General features: G+C 49.5%; 1 protein-coding gene across 4 annotated transcripts; it reads right to left on the reverse strand.

Annotated features, from left to right (window-relative positions):
• Positions 1-1251: 1251 nt before the first annotated feature.
• On the reverse strand, positions 1252-11451 carry ACVR1C (activin A receptor type 1C; the record flags this gene model as incomplete). 4 transcript variants are annotated; one of them, XM_082284571.1, is made up of 8 exons in its annotated part: positions 11283-11451; positions 5445-5693; positions 3986-4216; positions 3467-3634; positions 2583-2739; positions 2116-2240; positions 1873-2003; positions 1252-1377 (listed from the first exon to the last, which is right to left on the reverse strand). In XM_082284571.1, exons 1-8 carry the CDS (start codon positions 11434-11436, stop codon positions 1252-1254), a joined length of 1341 nt encoding a protein of 446 aa, XP_082140697.1. In that variant the 5' UTR covers positions 11437-11451. The 4 variants fall into 4 exon arrangements, with proteins under 4 accessions (XP_082140697.1, XP_082140696.1, XP_082140698.1 ...); XM_082284570.1 differs by having other exon boundaries at positions 5445-5696; XM_082284572.1 differs by lacking the exon at positions 5445-5693.
• Between the last annotated feature and the right edge of the window lie 672 nt (positions 11452-12123).

The raw sequence follows: 12123 nt of genomic DNA on the forward strand, positions 1-12123 counted from the left end.
AAGACTGATCTGACTCACTGTGATCAGCCAACAGCTGCCTGCCACAGAGCTGCAGGGGCCACATCAAATTTTTGCAAAGCTTTGCTATTCTGGAAACATCTTTGGGCTTAATTTCTGTGAGCCAGCTGGATTTAGAAACATTAGAAAAACCATAAGACTATGAAATATATAATTTTGCCCATTAAAAATATTCAAACATTGTATTCAAATATGTGGGCCATGGAGTGTGGCAAAATTCACAAAATGCCAAAACTTTGGTGAATTTTAATACAACAACTCACTTTGCTGGCTTGTAATATTATGGAAACATGAGCAGAAATGTTAATATTCATCACCAGCCTGGTGCTGTTACAGAATTCTGTAAGAAACTTCTGAACAGGCTGCATTGGCTTTTGTTAAAGCTTCCCCCAATACATCAGAAGGCACTAAAAAATTGTTACCAGTGATTGGAAAGATGTTGCTAAAAACAAATATTTTCTCAGTTTAGGTAGAATTTCTCCTGTTGCATCCCTACATAGCTAACAGAAACATATTGCCTCTATTATTTTTCCTACTAACAGTTAAAAAGAAAAGTTGTCCCTTGATTGATCTGTTCAATGAACAAAAGACAGAGCAGAACAACTCAAATTTTTACCACAATATTGTATGTGAAATTGAGACTATAAAAATAAATGTTAATAGGGAACTGACTCAGTGGTTTTGTTCACAATGTACACACTTAGTGGAATTTCCATAGTTTTTAATTACTTAGGTAATTATAAATAAAGTAATTCAAAATGCATTTACTGACAACCCCTTTTCACATTCCTGCAAAAAAAACAGGTAAAAAGCTGGGTTGATTTGGTCTTTTACTTGGTTTGAGAACAGAACACGAGGTTTCCCTGACAAACAAGCTTTAACCAACACCAGACATTTCCAGGACGCTTGGGGTGTGACAAGGATGAAAAGCACAACAGCAGAAGGTATTTCTACACTGTCATGAGGCTTTAAGCTCCTTCCTGCAATTCACTGGTGTCCGATTTACTCACAAAACCAAAGCAAGTCACGGACTTGCTGTACCAAACCCCAGCTACGAGTCCCAAGCTGCCTCGCCCCACGGCCGAACGCAGCACTCGAGGTCAGTGCTCTGCCTCGGGCACTGCAATACGGAAGGAACCACATCGTCTGAGGTAGACCAGAAACAAAAATACTATCACATGTGGAAAGATGAACAGCAGAATGCCTTCCCCTCTCGTCCCACGGGGAGGTCTGTCAGGCTTTGGAGTCCTCGTGCACGCAGAGCTGCGAGATCGTCTTCTTGACGCGCAGCGCGGTGAGACGCGCGGCACCGCTGGCACGCCAGCACTCCCGCATCACCCGGCCCAGCACCCGCAGCGCCTGCAGGGCACAGAAACAGCACCCAGGATACAACCAGTGTCTGCAGCGGGGCAGAAACAGCCAGGACACAACCACTGTGCGTGCAGCAGGACAAACACAGCACCCAGGAATACACCACAGGGACGCAACCACAGCGCCTGCAGCAGGACAAACCATAGCCAGGGATACAACCACCACCCGCTGCTTTCTGGTTTTAAGACAGGGAGATAAAGGGCAGCTCTCTGAAACAGTGACACAACAGCAGCAGCATCAATTAAGACCTGCCTTGGACAGCGTTGAGCACTTGGTGCAAAGAGTTTGCTCTGTATTGATCTGAAGGAGAACTAGACATATGAAGCTTCTAAATTCACGAGAAGCTAGAAGCTGAGCATTGCGTGCCCTATCTCTCACTCAAAAATTCTGTCTTAATTTAAACTTGAAAATATAAATAACAAAATAAAACTAGGAAAAAACCCTACAAAATACACCTAGAATAAACTAGAAAACTGCTTTTACCTCACAGCTTTGCCACTGGTTTGGAATACTTGGTCTGAGCTTCTGTTCACAGACAACCCTTCTCATGTCTTCTATCGAAGGATCAGAAGGCACAAGGTCGTAGTAAGGCAACTGGTATTCCTCAGTGATTCCTAGGGAAGATTTACTGTGTAGGTGCCCATGGCAGGGGGTGGAACGAGATGAGCTTTAATGGCCCTTCCAACCCAAACCAAGCTGGGATTGGATGAAAGGCCAAAACCTCACCTCCAACGGAGCACCTCCGGGCTATCTCCCAGTACACCAGCCCCAGAGAGTAAATGTCTGCACGCTTGAAGGACTCAAAGATGTTCATGTTCATCGCATCGTCCAGGATCTCAGGGGCCATGTACCTTTAGGGCACACAGGGTCAGTTTGCTGGGGCAGCTCCTACAAAAGGCCACAGCTGTGCTGCCACATGCCAGGGCCCCGTGACCCCTCGTGGTGCTGGCAGCTGTGCCCTGCCCAGGCCCACAGCACTGGGGGTGACCAGGGTGACCCACACGTGATGCCCCACGTGGGGCAGAGAGCTCCATTCCACAGCAGGGTCTGCAACCTCCTCCCCCACCCACCCCATAGGGCTGCGGCCATCCCTGCCCGATGCCAAGAGCGGAGGGGACATCACTGGTGGAGGGCAGGGCTGTGAGGAGCCATCCCCACGGAGCCAGGCCGGCAGCTGCAGCTGCCTCACCCACCTCCTGGTGCCCACCCTGGGGTTCTGGGGAATGTCGATGGTGTTCAGCACCGAGTCGTGCTTCACCGCCAGGCCCAGGTCGGCAATGGCGCAGGTCTCGTTCCTCTTCACCAGGATGTTCTTGGATTTCAGGTCCCGGTGCGCGATCGCTGGCTTCCCTGTTCACAGTGAGAGAAACCGCCTCCAATTTTGATAACAACAGCCTGGATTTTAATATCATGAGCAAGGACGTAAAAACAGTTTTAGTCACTTTTGTTACTATACCTTATAAAAATATTGAGGCCTATTTTGAACCAAGTGAAGCTCTGCTAAATGATGTCAACTTCAAAAGAAAGCTTTAAGGGCATTTTTGTTTCAATAGCTGTATTTCAGGAGTAAAACACAGAAAGAGAAACTGGAAGTTCACCCTCCAAATTAATTTGGAAAATTACAGAATCGCTGAATGGATTGGGTGGTAAAAACCCTCTAAGACCACCAAGTCCCACCATTCCTCAGCACTGACAAGGCCACCACTAACCCTTGTCCCGACGTGCCACATCCACATAGATTTTAAGTCCCTTAAGGGATGGTGACCCCATCACTGCCCTGGGCAACCTGTGCCAGGGCTGGATAAACCTTTCCATGAAGAAATTTTTCCTTCATTGGTGCTCATTCCCCTTTAGCAGAGCTGCTTCCATAGGCACCTATTTAAAGGCCTGCAGACAATGTAAGTGGGAAGGTAAGGTCCCTGTTCCCTGTCTATACTGCACCACTCACACTCACACTGTTCCCCCTGGTGTTAACAGTTTAGAAAATACTTCACGATATCACGTCACCCATAAATGTTTTTGAGAACACTGAAGCTCCTCAAAATACTTGAAGTAAAAGTGGGAGGGAAGCACTTGCCTTGCGTGCCAACGATCTCCATGTGGAGGTGGGCCAGGCCACTGGCCACTGACAGCGCCAGCCGGACCATGCCCTCCACCGTCACCGTGCCCCGGTTCAGGTAGTCGAACAGGGAGCCCTGCTCGTGGTACTCAGAGACAAGCCAGAGCTGAGTCCACGTCCCGTTATCTACCCAGAGGAAGCAAGATTATTAAAAATATTAGCTAGGGAAAGCCTTCCCCTTTTCAGGGAATGCAAGCAAGCAAGCGTGCCAGCTGTCCCACCGGGAAGGAGCTCAGGGCAGCCGCATGGTTCAGGCGGTGCTTCAATGGGAGTGGGGGCAGCGAAAGCTGTTCTGAGACAGACACTCAGGATTTAGTGAGTGCCAACATTGGGGCTGGGAAGCACTCTAAGACCACTGAGTCCAACCACTATCCCAGCACTGCCAAGGCCACCACATAGAATCAGACAATTTTTGGGGTTGGAAAAGCTCCCTAAGAGGAAGGAGCCCCGCGGCGCCGCGCACGCCTCGCCGCTTACCCTTGTTGTCAGCAGCAATGAAGCCCAGGATGTTTTCGTGCCTCAGCATGACCGTCTGGTAAATCTCTGCCTCCCGAAACCAGGACCGCTCGTCTCTGGAGGAGAAGATTTTCACAGCTACATCCTCCCCGCACCACTTCCCACGCCAGACTTCGCCAAATCGGCCTTTTCCCACAATCTCCTGCAGGACAATAGTCCTCGCGATAGTTCTCTGGACAAGCAGAGGCAGACCTAGTTAAGAGGAGAGACAGGTACCTGTGAAATAGCTCAGCTGGGACCTTCAAACCCCAACACTGACCTTTCCCACTGAGCTGCACTCATGGCCTTGCTTTCCTAGACTATCAAGGGAAAATCCTGTCCCAACCAATATCTCCTCAAATCAGGCTTCTTAATGTTACTTCCCAGTCTCTGTACATATAAAAAACTTTCTTAAACCCCAGTAAAAATCTTAAAATTTGGCCTGAACTACTCAATTTGGTTTGATACAGACTGCAGCTGTCCTGCAGTCAATTAGTTGCTCTGCTCTGGCTGAAATTTTTGAAAATTAAAATAAATTATTATAGCAGCTCCACTGTGCTTTGCCAGCCACAAACCCTGCCTGGTTTGATTTGATTCTGTGTTTGTTGGGGCCTTAAAACAAGGAATTGTTAAATTGTTTTACCTTTTTTTTTTTTAAATAACTGCAACCTTGATTTTGGCTGAAATCAGAACAAATCACCTTGGTGCACGGGGCTCTGGCTCTGCTCAAGTCCAGCCCTGTTCCTGGCTCAGGGATGGCTGGGAACAGCTAAAACTTCAGCATAAATAAAGCCAAAGTCTGCTCACTAGAGCTGTGAAAAAGCATTAGGGAAGAACAACCACTTAATCCTCAGAGGTATGCAGTTCATGGAAATTAATTAAATTAGGCACCATTTGTACATTTTTTACTTATAAATAAAAGCAAGCATAGTTTACATATTTTGCAATAAAAGTTCTAGTTAAGGAAAGTTGGGCTATACACCCCAGACATGCCACTGGCCCAGTGACCTGGAATTTGTGAATTCCCACCTCATTTTTAGGTTTCTTAGGTTTAACAAGTTCTCAGTAGCAATGGAAGCATCACAGTAGGCAAGATACCAGAAATGGGAAAAATGCTAAAAAGATGGATGTTCTGCTCAAAACAAGAATTTGAAGGAACATTATTCTGCTATGAAACACAAAATATTTGAGAAGCAGCATCCTGACCTGCCCAGGTGGGTTTAGTACCTTTCATGATCAGCCACGTCACATCGGCCAGCAGCACTGGGTTTCACACTCGATTCTGATTTCTGAGTTCACTTCTTTAACTCCTCCATTCCAACAAAGAACTGAACTTTTGCGGTTTGACAGAAGAAGAGCACCCACAGCCCATCGCTGCTGTGAGGGGCGGCCACAAGCACCAGCATTAAACCCACGGTGGCGGGCAGGGCACCCCACGTACCGGAGCCAGAGCCAGAGGTCGTCATGTCGTAGATGAGATCCCTCAGCGTCTTCCCGGAGCTCACCAGGTTGCCCTCGGAGAGGGGCTCCTCCACGTTGGGGGGCTTGGCCCCGCGGCGGGCGCAGCACCGCCAGCCCCGGGCCGAGCAGGCCGCCAGCACCGCCGCCAGCAGCACCGCGCACACCGGCACCGCCACCGCCGCCGCCAGCACCGCCGAGCGCGGCCCCGCTCTGCCGGGAGCCTCCGACGCTGCTGGGAGACACACGGGAGAGCGGCGTTGGGAAGGGACACGAGCGAGGGGCTGCAGAGCAGTGACCAACGGAGAGTCGACGCTTTCCCGCAGCTGTGCTGAGCAGGAGGCAGAACAGAGCACTGCAGGCCACGGAGCCTTTCCCCACGCACCCTCTGAGCGGGAAGCCTGGTCTCAGGCCAGCATTCCGACCACCGCCCCAGCTCTGTATCCAGCTCGAGGAAGACACTGCTAAGGGATTCACTTGCACATGAACACATACACATGATTCCCATAATGTCCCCAAAATTTTAAATAAGTTTTAAAATAAAAACCGACCAGCACTTTGCCTGCAAATAAACCAAGCCAGAAATAAGACCCATAAAAAACCCTCAATACTCAGAACCATGAGTTCAAACGGGATCTCAGGGCTGCAGAAGATGTAAGAATCATGAACTCCACCCCATGCAAGGTCACTCTTTTCCTTCAGGGAAAGGCTGGGCCACGTGCACATCACAACCTGGAGTCTGAGAGTGACCAAAGCAACGTGGGGTCTCAAATGCAGCAGCCAATGGCCTCAGCATCCTTCCTCCAGTCAATACTACATCTGTTCACCAGAACAACTCCAACCTTCCTGAACACAAAGCTGGTACATTTTGTTCACAGGTTTTTCCCTTTAATGACTTCAAGAGGATGCTCCAGGGGTGATGTGGGAGGTTTGTAAGAGGATTTACGAGCAGGATGCCTCCTTGGAACTGCTGCTTGTTAACTGACATGCTAGGATCTCCTAAACATTTTTCATTCTGTTTCCACAGGGCTGATGTTCCCCTGAAACAGAGGTGAAGTACAGTACGGAGAGATCCCCTACCCCAGGAGCCCCAGTGCCTCGCCGAGCCAGCCCTGCCCCCCAGGCCATGTGTAAGGCAGCGGGAGTGGCTCTGTGCTGCCGGGGCACACGGGCTCACAGAGGGTACAGAGTGCAGGGCATGAGCTGTCCCCTGGCTGTTCAGCACTTCCCCTGTGCCATCCAAACCAGCATCCTCCCTGCAGGGCTCGTCAGGCTCATTCCCGGTAGGAATGAGGTTCATTCATCCCCGGCAGGGGCTGGTGAAGACAAACACACACGAGACATTGACCACACCATGTCAGCTCTTCCCACCAACTGCTGAAAACCGGCATAACACTAAATGAACAAAATAGAAGTTTATTGTCCTTAGGCCACTGCAAACAGTAACAAAAGGAAAATCATCAGGAAGCTTTGAACAGCAAGAACTGGGCTGGTGGGAAGGGACTGGGAAGGGCATCCTCACAGACTGGCCCGCAGGACAAGGACACAATACATCCTGGGATGTAACAGTCTATAACCTGCAGTGCACTTTGTGCAGTTTGTACACCATAAACCTCTGAAATTCGGGTTATAGCAGGATTTTAAGGGGCACAGAAAAATTTCTCAGTATATGCTTAATAAAAGCAACAATACCATTATTACCAGGGAAAAAAGTCTGCAATTTTAACAGAAAAGTGATGTGATGCACTTTCCCTGACAATGTGTACGGGCACAATTGGTATCAGCACAGACCCGTGGAGCAGGCTGTGGGAGAGCTGCAACAGCGCTGCCTTTTGGAGTCCTTTCCCTCCCATACACCATTTTGGGAGCCAGGCTGAAGGGACCACAGTGGGCAGAGAGGGCCAGTGAGTGTGTTCTGACACCCTGGGGAAGGAGCAGGAGTGACCTCAGGTGGAGAGAAGGAGGGATCACAGAGACCCTGATGCTCCCGGCCGTCCCGGGAATGCAGAGCGGGATGTCACAGCACTGCAGAGGCAAAGCCAAGGACTCTCTCGGAGGGTGACACCCAGCTCCAGGAATACAGGCAGACACAGCCTTCACAACTGCAAGTGACAACTGCTCAGAGTAAAGTGGAGCTCAGGGCTGCTCACGGGTCCCCTGGGATGCTGCTGAGGTGGGAGATCTCCAGGGCAGAAGGCAAGTTTGCAGTGGGGCTGGAAGCTCAGGTGGCTGGGCCAGACTGCAGGGAGTCTCCACTGAGTTCTCAGAGAATGACGAGATCCTGGCGGTCTAGAGGGGTTCCTTGGAAGGAGTCAACCAGAAACCTCCTTTGTCATCCTTTAGTCTACTGGCTGTAACAAAGACCAAGTGCAGGTCGAGGCTGGTGGCAACTGCTCAGACCCTTTCCAGCTCCTCACGGAGCGCACGTCGAGGCTGGGGGCGAACCAGCGCTGCAGCTCCTGCGCTCTGGTCAGTGTGGGCCATCTTCAACCCCGACCTCTGCACCACGGTGCCCCAAGGCCAGGAGCCCTCAGGGGTCGTGGGGCTCCCCACAGCTCAAACCAAACACCACAAACACACCTCCTGCCCAGCACAAACCATCAGCCTAGGGACAGCCACAACAGCTGGGAAAGGTCAGACTCCTGGGGAAATCAGACAACCCCTCATGACCACCCAAACCCAGCAAAACACCACCATTAATCACAGCATTTTACAATCCAATTTCAAATGTACTGTTCATTGACTGACTAACCAAGAATAGAAGCTGAGACATGTTGCCATGTGTGAACCAAAAGCAGCACATCTGGCAGTACTCAGCAGTTGCACAATGCGGGGCAGTTATGGTCCAACTTGCATAAACAAAATAGTACTTGCAGGCAGCAAAAAAAGGAAGTGATTTTTTCCCTCCAATGGAAAAGTCATTCTCACACACAGCGTTTGTTTTTGACACTGTAAAGCTTCCACTATAAGGCTTCCAAAAGCCCCGAACTGTGTGTGTTCCTGGGCTACTCAGGGGGCAAAATTACATATTCTTTCCAATGTAGTAAAAAAATCTATTGTATTCGATTAATGGGGAGGCTTTAGTCAGCTCTACAGAATACATTAGAACCATTTCAAAAATACAGTTTGGGCTAGAATCTAAAATTAAATTCTACCGTAACAGACCCCACTCACCACTGGGGGAGGCAGAGATCACAAACTCCGTCTCCCAGATATCAAATACGGCCCAAAAATCCTGTGAGACACGAATCTGTGGCTGGAAAAATCTAGGTCTGACTAGCAACTCCTGAAACCAGCCTGTTGCACGCTGAGGGCATGGTGGTGAGTTCTGCAGAGAAAACCAGAACGAGGGATGTACAAGGGACAATTTATCACGGGGAGGTCCCTCGTGGCAGCAGCACACAAGGTGCTTTCTGCAGCCCTGCTGTGACAGGGGAAGCTCACCTCAAGTCACCTGCTGGGGCAGAAAGTATCCCAGTTAAACCAGCAGAAACCTGGAAAGGAATCTAAGGTGACACAGAAAAAAAAAAACCAATTACTGCAAACTCATCCTGCATTTTGACATTTTCACCTGCTAATGTAGAATATGCAATGAAATCCCTGCCCACAAGAAGGAGGATATAAAAGCAGAGATCCAGGTTTAATCTGTCTTTAAAGATTTTCAGACATTGTTAAAAAAACAAAAAACAAAAAACACCAAAAAGCCAACCAAACAAAAATAAACCACTCAAAGGAAAGTCAGCTCCTGTCACCCAAGGCCGCGACCCTGAGCCCTGTGCTGGCTGGGGCAGGCATTGCCACCTGCAGCTCTGCCATGGGAATTCAGGCACAGGCACCAAACCACACACTGCTCTCTGCCCTCAGAGGTCCTCACCCTGTGGGTCATCTCACTGGGCACTCCTTCACAGCACAAACCTTTGGTAAGTACAGACAGTCACAGAATGCCACCATGGTTTGGGTTGGGAGGGACCTTAAAACTCAGCTGGTTCCAAGTCCCTGCCACGGGCTGGGACACTTCCCATTAGTCCAGGTTGCTCCAAGCCCATCCAACCTTTGAGCTGAAGCAGGTCAGCTTCATGGAGAAGAGCTGAAGGGTGGGTTTGTGTCCCAGCAGGACACAAAGATCCAGCCTCACCTAGCACGGATGGGCACCATGCTGGACCTCCTCAGGGTTTCTCCTCCTCCAGGAGAGCCGCTCCTGCCTAAAGGCAAGTTTTTCATGCCCACATGCTCCACTTTTAAACTAGAATTTGCATAATGGAGACAGACTAGACAGGTCAGCAGGTAAGTGTGTAGGTATACAATGTATATACACATAAGGAAATATATATATATATATACACACAAAGGTAGATATATATATATATATATATATATATAAGGAGCTTGATACAGAAAATAGAGATAGACATAGAAATAGAGAGACAGAGATATAGTTAGACAGAGGTAGATAGAGACAGATAGAGATGGAGATGGAAACAGATGATACAGGTAAAGCACAGTAGACCTTCCCTATCAAGGTGTCTGTCCCAAGTGCCACTGGCCACGTGTGTGAGACAAGGGCCTGACCCTGGAGCTGTCCCCACGCAGCTTCCCAACAACATGAACTATGTGAGGATAGGCCAGCACAGAAACCACACTGGCACTGGTACAATTCCAACTGACATGAGCTCCCTCCCCTAAATCTGTAGAGCAAAGGTCTCAGGATAAGAATTCTTTTTTTTGGGGTACTGAAATATGAAACAAGAGGTTTTGCAAGTCCCACTTCGAGTGCTGGGACAACAGATGTGCCCTCTGCTGATCCTCTAGAAATAGCAGCTTTCATCCCAACTTGGAAAAACCACCATGGCACTTTATTTCTAGAGCATGACCACAATTAGTGTGTCCCTTCCGTGGTCAACTGCAAGAAAAACATTCAAATGATCCTTATTCCTGCCCCACAGCACACATGAGGTTGCTACCAGGGTTCACCAGGAGGTGACAGTGCCCAAGGCTCCCACAGCAGCTCCCCCATGGTCTGCCCAGAAACAGCCGTTCAAATTCCATTAAGAACTACATGATAGTGTCTTAAATTCAAGTTATAATTGTAAATTGTGTATTAATTTGCATCTTTCTTACCTGCAACGTCTTACTGGTGTAAGTATATAAAAAGGTATTATCTGATAAAATAGTATATTTTACACCTTTTTAAAAAAAGTCTGGAATAAACACAAATCTTGGAAAGAAGAATCAAAAAAATTAAATTAAAATTATGCTAAAAATAGTATAAATATTTATTTTTAGAAAGCACCAAATCAACTTAATTATGAAACTTCGAGCCTGGCAGACTCGTGCACTGCACCGGCTGGGTAATACACAGAGGCCCCGGAAGTGCCTTTTTCCTCCCTCTCATTAGGACCAGGAATCTCACAGCTGCTCATCCCTGCTGAGCAAAACTCTGTGACACTGATGTGATGCTGCCTCACAGGCTGCTCACACCAACCACAGCCCCCCAAGGCTCAGATTGCTGAAACCGCATCAGCCAAAGTGGTCCCCAGCAGTGGCTTGGGGTCCTCCACCCCTCCTGCCCCCGAGGTGACCCTGTGCTTGTAGGACATCGAAGCCAGCCTTTAGGATAGCTTTAGACATGCAAGAAATTCCCTCTGCCACAAAGAGAGCTGTAGTTTGTGTTTTGCTGTCTGAAACAAGCTGGGACAAAACCAGCTGTGTTTTACAGACAGCCTCTAAAGCCCCCAAGGACCGGCTCCTGCAGTTGTGTTCCCTGCACGGGGTTTGAGCACTCTGGAGCTCAGACGAGCACTGGGGCTGGGCTGGCACTCACCGAGGGGCAGGCGGAGCGTGATGTTGTTGCAGAAGTCGGTGTAGCAGCACTCGGTCTTGGTGATGTTCTTGGAGCTGTGGCAGAAGACCTGGGCGTTCAGCTCCGGCAGGGAGACGCAGGACTTGACCACCTCCTCGCGCCCGTTGGTCAGCATGACCGAGGCCCAGCAGGCGCCCTCCGTGTGGCAGGTGAAGTTGGTGTGCTCGCACAGCTGGCACACGCACTGCAGGCCTGGCAAACAGGGGACAGCGGTGGGGACGAGACCCTGGCACAGCAGAGCCCCAAGGACACCGTGCCAGCTGGGCCTGCCAGCTGCTGCTGAATGGGGCCCTGGCCTGCAGGAGGAAGCTGGTGCCAGGACACCCCCAACAGCACAGGTCCCCAACATTCACAGACAATAAGTTTCTAAATCTTGGTCCCAGGGACTTTCATAGATGTCATTTGTCTTGTGTGGTGGAGAAGACTGACCACCCCAAAAAGCAGTTCTCATGAAAGCTGCTGCTGACTCCCAAACCACGGCACCCCTTGCCCATCCCAGTCACCAGCTCACACCAGCAACACCCCAGCTGTGCCAGAGCTGACTGGAGAGCACCGAGCCGGGGTCACCGAGGCACAGCACCCCAGGATGGACACAGGCAGAATGACAGACTCCTCCTCCCCATGTCTCCTCAGGTGAGGCACCTTGTCCGGCAACCCTTTCTGGGTCAGCTCCAACTCTGCAAGACTCAGACCTGCTCTACTCAGGAGAATAATTTTAGCCATAATCCTTCAGTTTCTTTTGGAACTGGGGGGGAAGGAGAAGGGCTTTCTTTTATTTAAGAGTTGAAAAGTAAAACATTGG

This window comes from Coloeus monedula (genome assembly GCF_965178545.1).
Source record: "Coloeus monedula genome assembly, chromosome: 7".
NCBI classification, from domain to species: Eukaryota; Metazoa; Chordata; class Aves; order Passeriformes; family Corvidae; genus Coloeus; species Coloeus monedula.